This window comes from Pinus tabuliformis, chromosome 4_1 (genome assembly GCF_031772625.1).
Source record: "Pinus tabuliformis cultivar Carrire ecotype Pingquan chromosome 4_1, CPIR1, whole genome shotgun sequence".
NCBI classification, from domain to species: domain Eukaryota; kingdom Viridiplantae; phylum Streptophyta; class Pinopsida; order Pinales; family Pinaceae; genus Pinus; species Pinus tabuliformis.
In genome coordinates, this window is record NC_142303.1 from 255015020 (window position 1) to 255037801 (window position 22782).

At 37.0% G+C, this 22782-nt stretch overlaps 1 protein-coding gene across 4 annotated transcripts in view; it reads left to right on the top strand.

Annotated features, from left to right (window-relative positions):
- Positions 1–22782, top strand: part of IBR3 (acyl-CoA dehydrogenase-like protein) — a 381815-nt gene that overhangs the window by 348858 nt on the left and 10175 nt on the right. For all 4 annotated transcript variants that reach the window (XM_089419565.1, XM_089419562.1, XM_089419564.1 and 1 more), the window contains 2 exons: positions 8245–8454; positions 9123–9275. In XM_089419565.1, coding sequence (XP_089275691.1) covers positions 8245–8454; positions 9123–9275 — 363 coding nt within the window. The remainder of the gene's footprint in view (positions 1–8244; positions 8455–9122; positions 9276–22782) is intronic.

The window sequence follows — 22782 nt, forward strand, 5'->3', positions numbered from 1 at the left end:
CATCTCCCACGCTCTGGTGATACTCATTCTTCCTCTGACTCGGTGTGGTGTGCTGCTCTACAAGCTCTGCTGGGTTTGTTGGTTCTTCAAACCCCTGCCGCTTTTTGGTGGGGTTATCTCTGCCGTGCCTCAGTTAACCAATATTTGCAATTGGTGACAGACTTGCAAAAGGCGTTTGATTGTTCATAATTGTTTAGAGGGAATCACAAGAGATACTCTCTCAATGTCAATTAAAGTTTTATCTTGAAGTAAGTTACACTTGAGTTTCTCTAGGGTCGAATACAACTTTCAGCATTCTGCTATGTTGTTTACTTGAATGGAATATTAATAGAGCCACTGTGTTTTGATACGAACATCGTTCAAAGAACCTTTCATGGTGTTGCCGTGAGATACGCAAGGTTTAGTGGATAGATCCAAAGATTCCAAGCTATTCCTTTTTTTCTTTTGACGATGGAGTGCTTCCAAGTTAGACTGGCTGTGTCTCATTGATGTCATTGTTGAAGAGATCTATACCACGTTGTTGGTCTGGTCTCCCAATTCATATAACGCTGTAAATCTTCTCCAATTTATACGCGGTTGAATACACCCTCCCACCATTAATTTCCTTTGTAAATCTGTTCCAATCTATCCGCGGTTGAGTACACCATATACTCTCCCATGATTGAATACACCATCCCAATAGTTGGCTCTCCCAATACGCTGCGTTTGGCTCCCACGCTGTACCCACATACCACCATATGATATTATGCGTTCAATGAATCTGGTTCCACTCTCGTTTTAATACATGCGCGTTGCCTCTGTTGTGTAATACCGCGCTGCCTATTCTATCCATAGTGGTAATACCGTGTTGCCTATTCTATGCAACTTTGATTTCTGGTCGTAGTACATTCTAAATGAACCAACATATTGCGTATTTCCTTGGTGATGAAACTTCATATGGTGGATTTAAGACTGCTGGTTTTAATACACTGTTGTTTTAATAACTCTGATATATTATCCCTCATTATTTTTTTTTCTCAAAGTTAAATAGAGTTTGCCACCAGAAGTACAATTTTTTACAGTATATTGCCAGCGAAAAGTATTTTTTTACAGTACGCAAATTTTACAATGCATTCAATCATATCTATTGTGGGAATAGTTCTCACTAGCAAGGAGAACTTTCCTGAGTGGTCCCGGATGATAAAACACACCCTCATTTTCAATGAGTTGTGGAAAGGAATGTGTGTTGGAGACGGAGATAAAGAGCCAGAACAACCTACATCAGACAAAGAGTTCGCCATTTGGGAAAATAAAAACAACAAAGCCTATGCATTAATTGCAGCATCTGTAAGTGAAGAGGTGAGTCGCCATATTTCGCCATTTTCAACTTCTTTTGAGGCCTTACAAAAGTTGAAAGAACTCTATGACTCACATTCTACATTTGAAGTTGTTCAACTCATGATTAAACTTTTCACTCTTGAATTACAAAATAATGATCTTCTTACTCTTGCATCTGAAGTAAAATCTATAATGCATGATATCAAAGCCACTAAGGTTGAATTGGATATTCCTCTTATCGCTTTTCTCAAGGCACTTTATCCTACTTACTCCAATTATCTTGAGTCATTGCAAGCAAATGGAAATCTCAAAGATATTACCTTTGACTCTCTTGTGAAAAAATTCGCTGAAAGAGAGAAAGCTTTTGGAAAGAAGACAACCCCTGAATCTTCTGAAGAGGCTGTGTGCCTTGCTCATAAAGAAAAGAATCTTACCCAAGATTCTTCCAGAGGAAGAGGTGGTCGAAGAGGAAGAGGAAGATATTTCAGAGGCAGGGGGGGCAGACACTCTCAAGGAGAAAAGTCAAATTTGCACTGATGCCTCTACATGATGCCTCTACATGCAGGTTACCTTGGGACAAAATTGAGCAGCAAAGAAACCAACAGAAAGGTAAAACTAATGACATAGACAAAGTTAAAGCACTTGAATCCACTCATTATGTTATGGCACACTGTAATATTGGAGTAAATGAAGACTTATTTAATGCTTCACTTGCTTCTTGGAAAAATGATTGGTTGCTTGATTCAGGAGCAACTTGCCACGACTCATAGAAAAGATTTTTTTGAAGAATTCACTGACAATGTTGATGGAGCAGTATACTTTGCAGACCAATCAAAAATCAAGCCATCAGGGCTTGGCACAATCAGGCTTAAATTGCCTGGTCTTCCAAACTTTCTTCTGCATCATGTTCTATATCTCGCATAGCTGAAAAGAAACTTGCTGTCTTTGGTCCACATCTGAGAGCAAAGTCACTCCATTCATATGTTTGATGGAAAGCTTGACGTGAGAAAAGCATCTGACCACTCACTTGTCATGAGGGGGATAGAAGAAGAAAGGCTTCTCAAGCTGTAGGGCACCTCTGCTCGTGCACAACATTTCTCATACAATTCTCATTATGAAGAAGGTATACTTCCATCAAGTTTATTATGGCATGCTAGATTTGGACATTTGAACTATGACAACCTCCGCTTGTTGAGGAAAAATGGTGTTATTGGTTTGCCTACAATAATACAATTCCTAAGAAACTTAAGCAATGTGATGCTTGCATTTTAGGAAAGCATAGCAAACAGTGTTTTCATGATTCACATTCAAGAGTAGATAGAAAACTTGAACTCATTCATTCAGATTTATGTGGTCCAATGCCTGTTCCTTTTGCAAATGGAAATAAATATATGATGACATTTATTGATGACTACACTAGAATGTGTTGGGTATATTTATTGAAGAACAAATCCAATGCTTTTCAAACATTCAAGAACTTTCATACATGGATTGAAAATGATGCACAATCTCATATTGGCTCTATTCGCATTGATAATGGAAAAGAATACACTTCAAATGAATTTGAAAACTATCTTCGCCAACATGGGATCAAACATCAAACAATTGTGCCTTATAATCCCCAACATAACGATATAGTTGAAAGAATGAATAGGACAATCTTAAATATGGTGCGCTCCATGATGTTTTTCAAAAATGTAAAATTGATGTTTTGGGCTGATGTAATTCTATGTGTTGTATATATAAAGAATAGATGTCCATCTAATGCTATCAGAAACAAGACTCCCTATGAAATGTGGTATGGGCATATTCTTTCGGTAAAGCATCTCAGGGTCTTTGGTTCCACCTGTTATGCCTTGATACCAAAGGTACATAGAAACAAACTTGGTGCAAGAAGTCGTAAGTGTATCTTCCCGGGGTATTCAAACACTTCCAAAGCATATCGTTTATATGATAAAGTCAATAAAAAGTTTGTTGTATCTAGAGATGTAATCTTTCTTGAAACATCCAAAACTGACAATGTTGTTGAGCGGCAACTTGATCGCTTGGATAGATTCGCAAATGCAAAGTCATTTCAAGAATTTGATAATCAGATTCCACATCTTGAAGGGGGATTCCTATACTAGATCAACCTGTGGAATCTTCTTCTGAAGCACTTTCTCCCCCGCATGAAACTCCAACAATGGATGATACTTTAAGTGATGTGATTGATAGAATTGGGAGACTCAATCTTGATTCAGTCCCAACTCAATCAACGGAGCAGCCTGGACCATCTGAGAAAGGTCCCCCAAAGTGGCTGACAAAGACACTTGAAAGTGTTCATCTTGATGAGTTTGGAAAGACAGGAACTAGAAATTCAAACTGGCAAAATGGAGGTGATGTAGATGACTCTGATTCACTTGTTGATATGGATGTTTCTTATGATTGTGAATTGAATTTGTCTACAGATTTCGAACCAACTTCCTTCAAAGAAGCTGCTTCTCATGATGAATGGAAAGAAGCGATGCAAAAGGAGTATGATGCCCTGATAAAGAATGGCACTTGGAAGCTGGTTGATCCTCCATTAGGAACCAAACCAATTCGCTGCAAATGGGTCTACAAGAACAAGTATAAAGCTGATGGCTCACTTGACAAGCACAAAGCCAGGCTTGTGGCAAATGGTTTTGCACAGAAGGAAGGGGTCAATTATGAGGAGACTTTTGACCCCACAGCAAAATGGGCTACCATCCGGACACTCTTTGCCCTAGCAGCTCAGAATGGTTGGAAAGTCCATCAAATGGATGTAAAAACTACTTTCTTGAATGGAGATCTAAAAGAGAATGTTTTTATGTCCCAGCCTGAAGGATTTGCTGTGAAAGGACATGAACATAAAGTATGCAAACTTGTGAAATCCTTGTATGGCCTCAAACAAGCACTGCGAGCCTGGTATGAAAAACTAACTGAGCATCTTCTGAAATTCAATTTCAAACATTATGATTTTGATGATGCAACTTTATTTGTCAAGAAAGTTGGCAAAACAGTTATATATCTTGTGGTATATGTAGATGATCTTTTGATGACAGGGAACAATGAAAGCTACATTGCATCCATAAAGAAAAAATTGAGGAAATGTTTTGAAATGACTGATTTGGGCTATGTTCATTACTATCTTGGTATTGAAGTAACTCAACATCTGAAGTCCACATTCTTTTCTCAAAAGAAGTACATTGGAGATCTATTGAACAAGTTTGGCATGACAGAATCCAATCCTCTTACTACTCTAATGGAACAAAACTTAAAGTTCACATCCATTGAAGGAAAAGAATTTGAGGATGCAACAAAGTATAGACAGCTTGTAGGAAGTGTCAACTACCTAAGTACTACCAGACCAGACATTTCATTTGCTATTGGAATCCTCTCCAAATTTATGCAAAAGCCTTGTGAGGGACATTGGTCTGCTGCAAAAAGAGTTCTAAGGTACTTGAAGGGAACTCAAGACTTTGGAATCAAGTATACACAGGTGGACGACTTCAGCTTGATTGGATACTCTGATTCAGATTTCGATGAAGACAAAGAAACTAGGGTATCTACTTCAGGTTATGCTATGAGTCTTGGATCAAGAGCTGTCTCCTGGAGATCACGCAAACAATCAGTTCCAACAGATTCCACAACAGAAGCAGAATATGTGGCAGGAACTGAAGCAACAAAAGAAATTGTGTGGCTCAGGAAAATTCATGAAGATTTGTAGGTAAAACAAGTACAATCGACTCCACTCATGATTGACAATACCTTGGCAATAAAGTTGGCCAAGAACCCAAAGTTCCATGATCAAACGAAGCACATCAATACTAAATATCATCTAATTCAACATCATGTTGAGGCCAAAAAAATCCATCTCCGCCATTGTTCCACTAATGAGCAAATTGCAGACATCTTCACCAAAGTGCTTGGAAGAGAAAAGCTTGAACGATTCAGAACGATGCTTGGACTCACCAACATCCCTTCAGATTAAGGGGGGAATGTTAACACCAAATCATCAAGATTGGGTGAATAAGTGTAACTGATGTAAATAAATAATGGAAAATATGAAGAGTCATTGGGAGATGAAATGAACAGTCTCTCCCTCATGTATATAATAAAGACAAACCTGATTGAATAGAACGAGTTGATTTGAGGAGTCACTACCTGGTCTGACACTACTATCGAGGAATTTTCTTAGAGAACAATTTGCTTCTTTGAAACTGAGGCTTTTCTTAGAGAGCGATTTGCTTCTTTGAAGCCTTGTGCCTTTATTGAGCCTCTCTTTCGAATGAGCTCTAGCTCTATCACCATGTACCTTCAAACTTAGAATATCTATCATAGGTGATCATAATCATATCGGGATTCCTCCCATTGGTGAAAGTTCGTAAATAGCAGGGGCCTTTGGGTGTGGTGACAATGGGCCATTGTCCCATTGTTATCACATAGTCTAGCTTTCCATCCTTTAGGGTTTCCCTCTCTAGGACCTGCTTGATTGTGTGGTAACAAGATGCACACCAACACAACTTAGAGCTCCAACTTGCAAGAGAAAATGTGAAAAAATGAGGGGTGCATTGCTTTTATAGCGACCTCATGGGTCCCTTTTCATGTGACATGTGTCCAAAAATAGGACATGATTATGGCATGTGTTGGACATATGTTTAGCATTGTTTTAACATGTGGTCTGAGTCAACTTGGCTAAACTGACTAACAATTTTACCAACTCGGGATCCTACTCGGTTTGGAGGGCCAATTCGGCACCAAACTGGCCCAATTCAGGGAAGTTTGTACCTACTTGGCCAAGTAGCTACTAGACCCCAGTTTGGAGGAATTAGAAAGCAGAATTCAACTTTTTTTTATAAAAGAAACACACCAAAACTCCTAAACCCTACCAATGTTTTTCCCAGGACTCTCATTTTTCCTCACACTATTTGGCCAAAAAATGCTAGCAATTAATGGTAATGTTAAATTCTTAAAGGAAAGATAAAGGAAATGTCAACTTTTACATTTTTATCGTTATTGTTAATAGTTTCAAGATGTTTGAGAGTGGTTCCAACCTCATCAAACTTTAGTTCGGAAAAAGTAGAATTTCTTATTCCATTCAAAATTTAACAGACCTAACAGTTCTCTAGAATCTAGATTTTAGGATTAGTAGGATTATAGCTTTTTCATTGGATTATATCACATATGATGGTATCAGATTAATTAAGCAAGAGAACGAAGCCCTTTATGTACCTCAAATGTTGGTGGTATTGATTGTTGCACTACTCTGTTATGGCCTTAGAAAAATTGTACCCTTCACTTAAAACAACATCACTGATTAGGCATACTAAGCTTTTTCTACCATATTATACATCTTGGATTAGGTAGTCTTATGAAAATTGGGTTGTGTTCACTGATGTCCTTGGAGGATAGAGGTAGGGGCAAAGACTAGACAAGAGGCAAAAGGTGATACTAATAACAAGGATCCCAATTTAAATGTCCTTGCTCATTTATTCATATTGCTTTCTTTCAAAATTTTAATAATTTTTTGGAATTGTGATTTGGAATTATTAAGATATATATATATATATATATATATATATATATATATATACTTAAATATTTTTCATATTTTTTGTTGAAAATGTAACTAGTGTCAGTCTTAATATTGTAACTGAAGTGTACTATTGAAATATTTATTTTATTCATTTATTACATTCATGATTATTATTATTTTTGTAGTCAAACATGCTCTTCATGCTTATAGGGTTTATTGAGTCATTTTTTGTTTTTGTTTTGAGTCTAACAAATCTACTTGAGTCAAAGTCCCATTTGGACTATTTGTAGAAAAATAAAAATATTCTATTTTGAGTCAAAAGAGTCAATTTTTCATCCACAAGACCAAGTTGGTTCTGCCTGGACAAGTCAACCTAGAAGAGGCACCTATTCGACCTCCTGGACAGCTATAAATAATAGACACTTGACCTCTTTTGTTCACTAAACACACACATCGATTTCTTTGCAAAATAGAAGAAGAAAAAGAGATAAGTCAACAGATGGAAGAAAAGTTGGAGAAAAAATTCGGGTGTTTTTGCATGCTTTATGTTCACATGTGCAAAGATTCCAGGGCAGATTCTATGAAATTGCAGGTCTGAATTCTGAGTTTTGACCAGATTTGTTGAAGTTTGACCAGCGTTGACTTTTGTTGACTTTGACTTGGTTGGTGGAGCTTTGAAGGAGGGCTGACTTGGGTCTATGTGGCAGTCTTTGTCTTGGTCTAGGGTGTTGGATATCTCACTTTGATCTGATTCTATAAGAAGAGGATTGTTTGGGTTTTCTCCTTGTGGGGTTTTGCCCTGGCTTGGAGCCTAATTTCTTGTGTTCTTTGTCTCTTGTGATCTTTATGTTTTGGTAGTTGCTTGATGAAGAAAACATAATAATAAAAAGAAGCTAACAAGCATTCCCAAGTAATTATCAAGTTAAGAGAAATCATCATCATCTAGTAGCCTATTGGTTTCTCAACATTTTTTAGTAAACCAAGTTATTGAAATCAGATCAATCTTAGTCAGTCTGAATCTGAGTCCAAGTTGACCCTTGATTGATTCTGAGTTCGAATTTGAGTTTCAAGACGTTGGTGTTTGGCACATGTCCTGTGCATAGGACACATGTCAAATATGTGTCCGAAATGTGCCTTATCATATGCATGTCTGACATGAATGGTACAGACATGGAGGCCCTTAACGGTGTTTCCTGTTAGATAGTGTTAACCTGTTCACATAAACATTTCTTTTAACTCTAAGGTGCAATGGCAGTAGTTATCTATGTTTCATTAGAAATTTTATTGTCTATTTTCTGTGATAATTTGTCTTATCTGGAAATATGTGTGATTCACTTCTTCTCTGTTTCAAGTATTTTTACAGTGATTCTTGTTTTGCTAATTTGATGCAGGGAAAAACAGATATGAATGCACCTAAGCATAAACAGCAATCAATGGTTCTGGTTCCTATTGATACTCCTGGTGTCCACATAGAAAGAGCCTTGACTGTTTTTGGTTTCGATGATGCTCCTCATGGCCATGCAGAGATTGCCTTTGAGAATGTGCAGGTTCCTATCAAAAATGTCATTCTGGGAGAAGGCCGTGGTTTTGAGATTGCACAAGTAAGGTTACATTGCTATCCTAACTTGGTGTTCTTTCCTCAATGTTTAATAGTTCTCCCGATATTCACTGTTGATTCTATTTTCCATCTTTTCGTCCTACCTTCCTTGTGTTATATTCTGTTGTTGTCTTTTCTGCGTGGTTCACTCTATGTAATTCATTCTTGTGATCATTGGGACTGTCTCTTTTCCCTCAGCTTCTCAACCTCTTTGGTGAAGTCACTTTCTAGTCTTCTGTCTACTGGTTGTCTTCTCCCTTACAATTTTTATTTTTTAGTTTTTTGGTTAATTCTTGGTTTCTCCTTTTAATTAGCACGATGATTGTTTTTATTTCCCTGCCCATGATAGCCTTTTATACTGATTATTATCTTAACTCGGGGTTGAATCCATCAACATCATTGTGAGGACACTAAAACATGTTACAAAAATTGCTCTCTCATTTAATTGGATAGCAAAGTAAATCTAGATTGTGATGGATACAGGGATTTCCCCTTTTAATTAGCATAATGATTGAATTTATTTCTTTGCCCTTGGTAGCCTTTTATACAGATTATTATCGTAACTCGGGGTTGAATCAATCAACATGATTGTGAGGACACAAAAACATATTGCAAAAATTGCTCTCTCATTTAACTGGATAGCTAAATAAATCTAGATTGTGATGGCTACAGGGACGGTTGGGTCCAGGTCGATTACATCATTGTATGAGATTAGTTGGTGCTGCCGAACGTGGCATTGAAATGATGGTAAAAAGAGCACTCCAAAGAAAAGCCTTTGGCAAGTTGATTGCACAGCATGGATCATTCTTATCTGATCTTGCCAAGGTATGCAGTTCATATATTGGTTTTGTGCTGGTACCTGGCATATCTGCAGTAGAAGAAATGTCATTTCACCTTAACATGACACCTGCCTTTTTGCTTTCTCATATAATTTTTGTGCTTTTGGTGTTAGTCTAATTTATTTGCAGTGCACCATTTACAGTTCAGATATGATTCAGGAATTTATTTATTTCAGAAGCTTTTCTGGCAGATGAATATTCTGCAAAAATTTAGCCGTTATATAGCCGTTTGTTGTTCTGCTCTGACTATTTAATATGCAAAGCTTGATTTGATTTTTCAACTTCTCCTGACGATGAACCACACTGGTTGGTTCGAAACGCGTCGACAAATGAAATTTTATGTGATTTACGCCGAAGAATCTCTCATTAAAATGACAATAAAGTAAATATAAAAGATAATTATTATGTCAAGCTTCTGGCAAGCGTGGGTTATTTTTTAATGTAAATGGCAGCAGAATTATGAGTGGTCCCTGATGAAGTAAATACTTGGAAATATTCATAAAACTAGGTCCAAATGTTATTCTAGTACAAAAGGCATTTTAGGGAAAAGCATTTGAGATTGCAGCATACTTTTTTTCTTTGAAAACTAATTCTTGTATTTAGAAATATTTACACCAAGAAAAACACAAACCAGAAGAATATGTGAATGGTACTTACTATTTAGATACTCTTCCATAAAGCAACAATAACAGCAATAAAATCTGAATAAGCACCAGAGTCTAAAAACTTAAATCAATTATATTTAGAACACAAAATAAGCAACAGGAATAAATATTTTTATTAATTTAATCTTTATAATGAATCAAGTACAATATATAGGGCTCCAACCCTTGATGAAGACACCGATTTTCAATTCTCTAGGCTCCAACCTGTTGCCAAGCACCAACTTGGTCGTTTGAAAGGCTCCAACCTCTAGGATTCCGACCCTACCTTGTCAAGGCACCAACCTTGGATTTAGGAGCACCAACTCCAAGGCACCAATCCTTCCAATTCTGAGGCACCAACCCCAAAGGCTCTGACCCTATTTTTTGCTTTGTTAATAAATGTTTTGATTGTATTACACTACTCTAAAAAATCTTCTTCACTTTGTGCTGTCAATATACAACATCACTGTAATCTCCATGCTACATCATCAATGACAACTTGTCTTCATATGGAGTCTTCACAACTCTTCATATTGCCCAAACAGAGTCCGCATAGTTACCTCATGATGATTTCAAATAGCCATCATGATCTCCAATAATGTCTCCAAGATTCGCTGATGCTTTTCAACAAGATATCTTTGATAAGCTACGCTAAGCCTTGATGTCTACACAAAAAACAATTCTCTGTTTTTCAAACCTCTGTTCTTACTATTGTGGTAACTATTCTAGGAGTGACTGCTTCTTACTGTTCTTACTATTGTGATATTTTACTTCCAAGAAACAAACTCACAAACACTTCAACGTTGGTGTTGTCTACTACTCCCTTCACACAATGACAGATGCAACCTTATTTCACTTCACATAATTGTTCTTCAGGTTGCATTATGTACTTCTTCCATAGATTAATTCATCATAGGTCCGAACCTTTCAAAGATTAACCCAATCAACATAATTGCTCGACCTTTGGCTTCCTTCTTTCTTGCTCGACCCTCGACTTCCTTTGTTCCTTCAAGTTCACGAGTTGTGAACTGTTACTTCTTCTCTGTGATAGATGCCCGAGATCAATTCTTAAGGTGAGGTTTTATAGCTTGTATTTGTATGGGTTTCCCCAATACTCAAAAGACACGTTCATTTGAAAGGAGAGGCCGACTTATGGATATTCATCCAATTACTCATAAACTTGTTTTGTTTTTGGAAGATTTCATAGGAGAGACCATACCCAAAGAGGTCCCACATCCACATCATCAATCGCAATCGCAACTTTCGGAGGTCCCGCAATTGCAACTCTTAACATCACCGATGTAACATGGCCGATATTCATACTTCTGATGAAACGAATGGGATATAATATTAAACCATCGTCAATAGATCCGTCGGGTCCACAGCTAATATCGCAATCAGTGGTCGGGTTCACAAGTCTTATCGCAATCGGTAGTTGGGTTCACAAGTCTTATCGCAATCAGTGGCGACAACACTTATGATTTGCGTAACTTGTAATGACCCATCTCTAAATACACATATTATATGCTCCAAAAAAAAAATGATATTAATAAAATGGAATAAAGATTAAGTATTAGTATCAATAATTAATTAATCTAAAGTTCTAAAAGTTTATATTAAAAACAAACATAAATAAAGTTTATATTAAAAACATACATAAATAAAATAAAAAGCATACATGAATATCAAAAGGTCAAAAGACAAACATGATAAAGTATATATAAGTGTTATAAAGTTATAAAAGGATACGTATATGGTTATATGGAGGCGTAATAGTATTATAATAACCATAACACATATATAAGGGTTAAACATTATAAAACCTTAATGCTACGTATGAACACCTGTAACTAGAGGATGACTCACGCGCATGGGAACACTGTCACCGCGGGAGAAAGCGGTGGAGTCGCTGGTGTACAGGGCGACCACCGCTAAACCCAGGCTATAAAACTGCCGAACTGAGCTGAGAAGAGGGGTTGAACAACGGAGGTAAAAACCAGGAGGAGGAATTCAGAAAGGAGGAAGGTTTGCCATTGGAAGAGCTTTAACCAGTTTGAGGTTCTGGGCACGGGGGATAGTGAGCTTCTGCGAGAAGCTTACTGGATTGAGCAGCCAGGCTCTGCTCAGTCTGGCTGGGTGGAATTGGTTTCCCGGTAATTCGATCAGTGTAGCCGCAGCGTCATCAACTACACTAGAGCAGGCAGCAGTTCAGGTAGGTATTAAAAATCCTTTACGGTTCCTGTATTTCAGTTTTTGGTTCTTACAGTATTTCAATTCTTGGCCATGTGTAATAACCAAGAATTGAAATACAGTAAGAACCAAAAACTGAAATACAGGAACCGTAAAGGATTTTGAATACCTACCTGAACTGTTGCCTGCTCTAGTGTAGTTGATGACGCTGCGGCTACACTGATCCAATTACCGGGAAACCAATTCCACCCAGCCAGACTGAGCAGAGCCTGGCTGCTCAATCCAGTAAGCTTCTCGCAAAAGCTCACTGTTCCCCGTGCCCAGAACCTCAAACTGGTTAAAGCTCTTCCAGTGGCAGACCTTCCTCCTTTCTGAATTACTCCTCCTGGTTTTTACCTCCGTTGTTCAACCCCTCTTCTCAGCTCAGTTCGACAGTTTTATAGCCTGGGTTTAGTGGTGGCCGCCCTGTACACCAGTGACTCCACCGCTTTCTCCCGCGGTGACAGCGTTCCCATGCGCGTGAGTCATCCTCCAGTTACAGGTGTTCATACGTAGCATTAAGGTTTTATAATGTTTAACCCTTATATATGTGTTATGGTTATTATAATACTATTACGCCTCCATATAACCATATACGTATCCTTTTATAAATTTATAACACTTATATATACTTTATCATGTTTGTCTTTTGACCTTTTGATATTCATGTATGCCTTTTATTTTATTTATGTTTGTTTTTAATATAAACTTTATTTATGTTTGTTTTCAATATAAACTTTTAGAACTTTAGATTAATTAATTATTGATACTAATACTTAATCTTCATTCCATTTTATTAATATCAATTTTTTTGTTGGAGCATATAATATGTGTATTTAGAAATGGGTCATTACATACACTCCCCCTTCGGAAAACTTCGTCCCGAAGTTAGAGTTTTATTTTATCTGATTACTTATGATAGTAATTAGTACCCCGTTCTTAGGTTTTTTTTTTTTTTGTTAATATCAAGAGACTATAAAATTAGAGTTTTAGGTTTATGATTTTAATGGACATGTCTTGCCCTATCCAGGTTCCCAATCTATTTTAAAATCATCCTATCCTTCCTAATATCTTTCGCTCCCATCCTATCCGTTCTCTATTGGAGTATGCCATGGTGTCAGTTTTACTGACCTAACCATTCATAAACTCTAAGGTGACAGCGTTGGTTATACCAACCTGATTCCCAGTAGGCATCTGGCAGTCATCATCATACGTCTAGGGGAGCGTGATTCACACAGTCCTCCCATGACTCTAGTGTTTGGAGGATAAACAGTGGGCAACACCTCCACCCTTCCCAATAGAACTTAGGGCTAACACCCTATCATAGAATCACTTGGAGCTTTAATTGTTCTGAGGTTCTGTCATCATGTGGTCATCCCGGTAACTGTTTATTATCTGCAATCATACACTTATCCATGCATTCGTAAAATGTGCATCAGCATATTCAAAATAACTCATGTGTTATTCACATATGACACTATAGTATAACATATTTTACCATATTCTATGCATGTCTTTTGACTTTCATCTAAAATGTATTTACTTCTTGATTTCTATTCCATTGATCATATTGACATGTATAAATAAAACAAATTTACAGTATCTTAATTTCTATTAGAAGTAAAATTATTTAATTGTCTTAATTTTACTTTGACAACTATAATTTAATAAAATGAACCACATATATCGTTTTGGTATCCATGTACTAGCAGAAGTTAAACATATATTATGTCATAAAATTTCACGTTTATCTATAATCATTCAAAATGTTTCTAAGTCTCTGATTGCAGTGAAGTAAATATATACTAAACATAGTTTAAAGTTCTTTCAAAATTGACATAGATTAGGGTATCTTTGACATATGTCCTCAGTATTTTCCCAAGTTGCTGATCCATAACATACATTCGCAACATGTCTTCAAGTACTTGATTTACTCTTTCAGTTTGCCCTTAAGTCTCAGGATGGTAAGCAGTTCTTAAATTTAATTGAGTACCTAAGGCTGTCTGCATGCAAGTCCAGAATCTAGAAGTGAATCACGAATCTCTATCGGATATAATCTTCTTAGGTACTCCATGAAATCTAATAACTTCATTTATGAATACTCGAGCTACGTCAGCAACATCGTCATCCTTGTAAAGAGATAGGTATCGAAGAGTGAGATTTTCTCTCAGTTTTCAAGGAATGAATTGTACTTAGCTAATCTTAAAATACTAGCTTTTATGTGTTAAAATTTTACTGGTTTGCTCATCTTTGCATCGATTTAAAATGGAATTATAATATTATTCAATCTGCTATAAATCTCTGAGTTATAAATCTGTTTATGCTCATACAAATTCTCTTGAGTAGTATCATAGTTGAGAGAAAATTTCACTACCCCTACTATCTTTGAGCATTTTTGAATCATATACATTCACTCAGAATCAGTTGGGTACAGTTCTACCCAAAATCTCGAGTTCTGTTGGAACCAAATAAGTTGAGATGGAGCCAAGTCTTCTTATAGTTGTAAATTTATCCATATGACTGAAGGGCCATCATAAACCTCTGTCGTGTCTTAAGGAATGAAAGGATGTCTCTGTCTTCAAACAAGCCTGCATCAATTATAGTAGAGTTTCGTCTCTTACTGCTCCATTTACACCTTAACACGAGACGACAGGATAAATCAAAACTATCTTTATATATGCACAAATGTGACGGACACCTTTTTCCAGACTTTGTTTATGAAAGAGAATCTACAGAACTCTTCCAGAGTAATTTTATGAGATTAACACATTAAAACAAAAATACCCACCCTCAGTTAAATTTAAGCATTGCTTACCATCCTGAGACTGATGGGCAAACTGAAAGAGTAAATCAAGTACTTGAAGACATGTTGCAAATGTATGTTATGGATCAGCGACTTGGGAAAATACTGAGGACATTTGTCAAAGATACCCTAATCTATGTCAATTTTGAAAGAATTTTAAACTATCTTTAGTATATATTTACTTCATTGCAATCAGAGACTCAGAAACATTTTGAATGATTATAGATAAACGTGAAATTTTATGACATAATATATGTTTAACTTCTGCTGGTACATGGATACCAAAACGATATATGTGGTTCATTTTATTAAATTATAGTTGTCAAAGTAAAGTTAAGACAGTTAAATAATTTTACTTCTAATCAAAATTAAGATATTGTAAATTTGTTTTATTTATATATGTCAATATGATCAATGGAATAGAAATCAAGAAGTAAATACATTTTAGATGAAAGTCAAAAGACATGCATAGAATATGGTAAAATATGTTATACTGTAGTGTCATATGTGAATAATACATGAGTTATTTTGAATATGTTGATGCACATTTTACGGATGCATGGATAAGTGTATGATTGCATATAATAAACAGTTACTGGGATGACCACGTGATGACAGAACCTCAAAACAATTAAAGCTCCAAGTGATTCTATGATAGGGTGTTAGCCCTAAATCTATTGGGAGGGGTGGAGGTGTTGCCCACCGTTTATCCTCCAAACCCTAGAGTCATGGGAGGACTGTGTGAATCACGCTCCCCTAGACGTGTGATGATGATTGCCAAATGCTTACTGGGAATCAGGTTGGTATAACTGATGCTGTCACCTTAGAGTTTATGAATGGTTGGGTCAATAAAACTGACGCCATGGCATACTCCAGTAGAGGAAGGATAGGATGGGAGCGGAAGAGATTAGGAATGATAGGATGATTTTAGAATAGCTTGGGAACCTGGATAGGGCAAGACATGTCCATTAAAATCATAAACCTAAAACTCTAATTTTATAGTCTCTTGATATTAAAAAAAAAAAAAAAAAAACCCTAAGAACGGGGTACTAATTACTATCATAAGTAATAAGATAAAATAAAACTCTAACTTCGGGACGAAGTTTTCCAAAGGGGGAGTGTATGTAATGACCCATCTCTAAATACACATTATATGCTCCAAAAAAAAAATGATATTAATAAAATGGAATAAAGATTAAGTATTAGTATCAATAATTAATTAATCTAAAGTTCTAAAAGTTTATATTAAAAACAAACATAAATAAAGTTTATATTAAAAACAAACATAAATAAAATAAAAAGCATACATGAATATCAAAAGGTCAAAAGACAAACATGATAAAGTATATATAAGTGTTATAAAGTTATAAAAGGATACGTATATGGTTATATGGAGGCGTAATAGTATTATAATAACCATAACACATATATAAGGGTTAAACATTATAAAACCTTAATGCTACGTATGAACACCTGTAACTGGAGGATGACTCACGCGCATGGGAACGCTGTCACTGCGGGAGAAAGCGGTGGAGTTGCTGGTGTACAAGGCGGCAACCACTAAACCCAGGCTATAAAACTGCGGAATTGAGCTGAGAAGAGGGGTTGAACAACGGAGGTAAAAACCAGGAGGAGGAATTCAGAAAGGAGGAAGGTCTGCCATTGGAAGAGCTTTAACCAGTTTGAGGTTCTGGGCACGGGGGACAGTGAGCTTCTGCGAGAAGCTTACTGGATTGAGCAGCCAGGCTCTGCTCAGTCTGGCTGGGTGGAATTGGTTTCCCGATAATTGGATCATTGTAGCCGCAGCGTCATCAACTACACTAGAGCAGGCAGCAGTTCAGGTAGGTATTCAAAATCCTTTACGGTTCCTGTATTTCAGTTTTTGGTTCTTACAGTATTTCAGTTCTTGGTTATTACATAACTTCCCCGATACCTGGACGCGATACTACATAAAGGTATATTTTAATGGAGCTATCGGGTCCGCATATTATATCGCAATTGACATTTTGAATGGAACATGTTTGTGCAAATATAATGGTTGGTTTGCGATTATGCAATGGATGCGATATGATATTGAGTTGTATTGCAATGGTGCAATGGGTCTGTGATGATATCGCAATCACAGTTTTGAAGTGGCATTCCTTTGTGATGCATAACTTCCAATGCAAATGTGATATTTCGTTAAGGTGTAATATAATGGTCCAGCGAGTCCGCATATTATATCCTAATTTGGGGTTTAAGCAGTGTTTACATAACTTAATATAATAGAACCACTAATAAGATTTCTGCCGATATTATATATTGTTGAAAGGGTTCCCATGGTTTATTACTTGCTCTGATATGGCTCTTACTCTTGGCATATGCGATAGATCTGCATTGTCTTGGCTCGTTGCTCTTGTGGTTTCTCTTTACTCCTATGACTTCTGATACACTGCTCCAATAACTCTTCTTTGATGGCTTCCGATGAACTCTTCCCGCTCTTGTTGCTTCACAGATCTGCTCTGCTTGGCTTCACATCATTATTTACTATCCAAAATATTGCCATATTGACATCAATGACAATCTAGATCAACAATCTTCCCTTTGTCATTGATGGCAATATTCTTCTTCTCTCCCCTTTTGACATCAATGGGAAAGGAGTGCACAAGGACTCCCCCTGTCGAACTGCTGCCCCTATCAAACTGCTCTCCCTGTCAAGATGCTTCTCTTCTACATGAATAGTATATCTTCATGGTTATGTTACTCCCCCTGTCATGGTGCTCTTCTTTTTGCTCAAGATAGAAATATTGCTGCCTTATCATCAGCTAGCACATTATCCCTTCTTCATGTCTCAAAACTTCTTCATCATGGCTTCAACAATGCTTAAAGATGCTCCACTTCAATGCTTCCAAACAGACTCCAAATAGCCATACACCAAATGTCCAAGTCCAAGTTTTTATGCTTCTACACTATATTCTGTTGTTTCCACAGTCAGAATTAAGAGGCCTTCATAGTCCGAATCAAGAGAAAATGCCACTAAAATTGTCTTTCTCGCTATGTTTCTTCAAATTCGAGTTCCTCTGTATCTCTGTGCTTCTCCTTAAGTCACTGAGCTATATTTGATTGCACAACATTCTCCTTTCTATAGTCCTTTTGATGAGCTATTTTTCCTTGTGTTCTAGTAAAAGTTTCTGCAGGTTATCTCCACTAGCAAATTTTGATATCCAATCTGTGACTATCTTTTGAATTCTTTTTACTGATTGGCAACTTTTTGCAATGCTTCAGTTTTGTTAGATGCTGCCAACTGCTCTTGCTTCAAGCTTCATTCCTAGATGTATCTGTTTGTTTGAAGGTTGCCTCTATTTGTGTCCATAATTTACCTGTTCTCACATCAAATCCCTGAGTCAAAATATTCAACTTCTGTAATAACAACAACATAGTTATTCGCTTATTAGCATTAGATGGCCTTCTGCTGCTCCAATTTCTATTTAGAGATCAAGTGGAAAATATCTTTAACAACAGTCCATTGGATAGATAGGAGATCATGTTCTTTCAAAGGAGTGTTCCTGAGAAATGATCTATCAAAGAATGATTGTTAATATAGCTCATCAAGGATTTCATAAGGACCCTTTCACAGATAGCTTCTGCAATAATGATCAAGAATCACAAGCTCCCCCTAATTGTATGCATGGTCTCTTTTTGGCCGAATCCCATTATCAAACACTCGGAATATCAAGATATCTTCATCAAGTCAACATGTGTTGTTGGTTGGAGAGTTCAGGAGATTTTCGGATTGTATTTTCTTTCTTCTCCATACTTGTGTAATTCTCTTCTCTGGCATGGTTCTAGCTTGTGTAGGATCCCAAGTTAAGTTACAATCATGTGCCATATGACCAATGTTATGACACTTGAAGCATTCTATGTTGTTCATGAATAAGAATTCATGATTTCTTCCTGCAGAATTGCTTCTCGGAGATTGTCGGGGACCATAATGTCTATCTTTGTGGTATGCCCTACAATCTTTTGCCATGTGTCCAAAGTTTGTACAAGAATAACAATAACCAAGAAATATACTTTGGTACCTAGGAGAAGAAGGTTTCCTTGATGTACTTCTGAAGTCTTTCTACCTTGAGATCCTTTGATTATAACCATTGCTTCTTGCATCCTTGACATCATCTACATTTCTTCTTGGAATAGGATTTCCTTCATTGTTGCCTTGACTCTTATCTTTGTCTTTGCTAGAACTGGGAGCATCAACATTTCTTTCTGGCGTCCTCACATCCTTGTTGTTTCAAGCATTATCATTCTTGCTTGAGGATTCTCCTTCATAGCCAAGACCTAATTTATCAAATGGGGATCTTTGATGGTTGAGCATGTCATCCAAGGCTTGAGAGCTCTTCAAAAATTTGTCCATCCCTTCAACCTTTTTCCTGAGGGAGACAATCTCTTCTTCCAATATTTCGCAATCATTATTCTTCTTAGCAAGTTGTTTCTCAAACTCTTCCTTGATTCGTATCGCTTCATTTGCTTCTATTTTAAGGGAGATGATATTTGATTTTATTCTGAAGATTTCTTCATTTTCCTTAGCTAGATTGCTCTCCATTTCTTCCATGATCCTTGTAGCTTTACATGTTTTGGCCTTGAGAAGGTTGAGGTTGGATTTTAGTTTGAATATTTCTTCATCCTTTGCTTTTAGTTGGCATATCATGGTGTTTTTCTCCTTTTCTGCTTCATCAACTTGTCCTTCTATGATTACTAATGCTTCCATTGTCTTCTCAGTTCCTTGTGCTTGTTTCCTTGCTTCTTCTTGTTGTGATCTAAGGGAGGAGACCTCTTCCTTGTATTGGCCAATCTTTGCTTCAAGTTTGTTCAAGCTCTTGTGCCTTTGTTCAAGGTGGTTTGACAAGTTATTTTCCCATTTCTTTTCTTTATCCAATTGATTTGTCATGGATATGACTTCTTCATGATGCTTTCTTTTGCTTTGATGAAATTCCTTCTTAAGCTTGGCAAGCTCTTCAACCCTTTCTTGTACTTGAAGCTTGACAAGGTCAACATTCTTCCTTGTTTGGTCTAGGTCACTAGCTAGTGCTTTCTTCTTAAGTTCCTCATTTTCCTTTTTCAAACTAATAATCTCTTCCATGGCATCCATAAGTTTAGTGAGGAGATCTTCTTCAAAATCTTTTTCATTCTCTTCATCTTCTAGGTCTTCTTTAGCCTTGATGTCATCATTCTCATTTTCAGCTTCAATGATGGGTTCTAGATTTCCTTCTTGGTTTCCATCATCTTCTTGACTAGTGGTCATGGTCAATGCTCCTTTTGAGTGAAGGTTATGAAGTTTGTCCCATATACCCTTTGTTGACGAACATTTTAAATTGTTCTTTATAGAATCTGGTGGCCCATTCAAGATTGCCTTCATTGCTTTTGCATTATACTCCTTGGATTCTCCATCCATCATGCTATTAGCAATCATTGATTTGCAGATTTCAATGCCTTGAGTCTTTAATAAATTCCTCATTCTTGCTTCACATATATCAAAGTTTCCATTGAACCATGGAGCCTTTACAAATTGATTGATTTCAACATCGATGGTTGAGGGAGACACGTCTTTAGGAGGATTGGAGACTTTCTTCCTTGGCTTTGCCATTTGTGTTTTAATTGATCAACCTTCAAGCTGCTAGGCTTTGAGTGTAGGTACTGGCTCTGATACCAATTGTTAGAAATACTGAGAAGGGGGGGGGGGGGGTGAATTAGTGTTTCTTTTCAATTGTTACTTATACCAGCTAAATCAATTATATTTAGAACACAAAATAAGCAATAGGAATAAATGCTTTTATTAATATAATCTTTATAATGAATCAAGTACAATATATAGGGCTCCAACCCTTGATGAAGACATCGATCTTCAATTCCCCAGGCTCCAACGTATTGCCAATCACCAACTTGGTCTTTTGAGAGGCTCCAAGCTCTAGGGCTCCGACCCTATCTTGTCAAGGCACCAACCTTGGATTTAGGAGAACTAACTCCGAGGACATCAATCCTTCCAATTTTGAGGCACCAACACCAAGGGCTCCGACCCTATTTTTTGCTTTGTCAAGAAATGTTTTGATTGTATTACACTGCTCTCAAAAATCTTCTTCACTTTGTGCTGTCAATCTACAACTTCACTGTAGTCTCCATGCTACATCATCAATGACAACCTGTCTTCATATGAAGGAGTTTTCACAACTCTTCATATTGCCCAAACAGAGTTTGCAAAGTTACCTCATGATGATTTCAAATAGCCATCATGATCTCCAATAATGTCTCCAAGATTTGTTGATGCTTTTCAACAAGATATCTTTGATAAGCTACGCTAAGCCTCAATGTCTGCACAAAAAACAATTCTCTGTTTTTCAACCCTCTGTTCTTACTGTTGCAGTAGCTATTTCAGGAATGACTACTTCTTACTGTGCTTACTGTCGCAATATCTTACTTCCAAGAAACAAACTCACAAACACTTCAATGTTGGTGTTTTCTACTGCTCCCTTCAAACGATGACAGACGAAACCTTATTTCGCTTCACATAATTGTTCTTCAAGTTGCATTCTATACTTCTTCCATAGATTAATTCATCATAGGTCCGAGCCTTTCAAAGATTAATTTGATCAACAGAATTGCTCGACCTTCAGCTTCCTTCTTTCTTGCTCGACCTTCAGCTTCCTCTATTCCTTCAAGTTCACGAGTTGTGAACTGTTACTTCTTCTCTATGTTAGCTGCCTGAGATCAATTCTTAAGGTGAGGTTTTATAGCTTGTATTTATACGGGTTTCTCCAATACTCAAAAGACACATTCATTTGAAAGGAGAGGCTGACTTATGGATATTCATCCAATTACTCATAAAATTGTTTTATTTATGAAAGATTTCATAGGAGAGACCGCACCCAAAGAGGTCCCACATCCACGCCATCAATCGCAATCACAACTTTCAGAGGTCCCACAATCGCAACTCTTAACATCACCGATGTAACATGGCCGATATTCATACTGCTGATGAAACGAACGCGATATAATATTAAACCATCGTCAACGGATTTGTCGGGTCCACAACTAGTATTGCAATCGGCATTCGGGTTCACAAGTCTTATCGCAATCGACGGTGCGGCGGTGACAACCCTTATGATTTGCATAACTTCCCCGATACGTGGACGCGATACTACACAAAGGTATATTTTAATGGAGCTATTGTGTCCGCATATTATATTGCAATCGACATTTTGAATGGAACATGTTTATGCGAATATAATGGTTGGTTTGCGATTATGCGATGGACGCGATATGATATTGAGTTGTATTGCAATGGTGCAGTGGGTCCGTAATGATATCACAATCGCAGTTTTCAAGTGGCATTCCTTTGTGATGCATAACTTCCAATGCAGATGCGATATTTCATTAAGGTGTAATATAATGGTCCAACAGGTCCGCATATTATATCACAATCGGGGGTTTGAGCAATGTTTACATAACTTAATATAATAGAACCACCGATAAGATTTCTGCCGAAATTATATACTGTCGAAATGGTTCCCATGGTTTATTACTTCCTCTGATATGGCTCTTACTCTTGGCATATGCGATAGATCTGCATTGTCTTGGCTCGTCGCTCCTGTGGTTTCTCTTTACTCCTATGACTTCCGATACATTGCTCTGATAGCTCTTCTTCCAATAGCTCTTCTTTGATGGCTTCCGATGAACTTTTCCTGCTCCTTTTGCTTCACGGATCTGCTCTGCTTGGCTTCACATCATTATTTACTATCCAAAATATTGCCGTATTGACATCAATGACAATCTAGATCAACAAA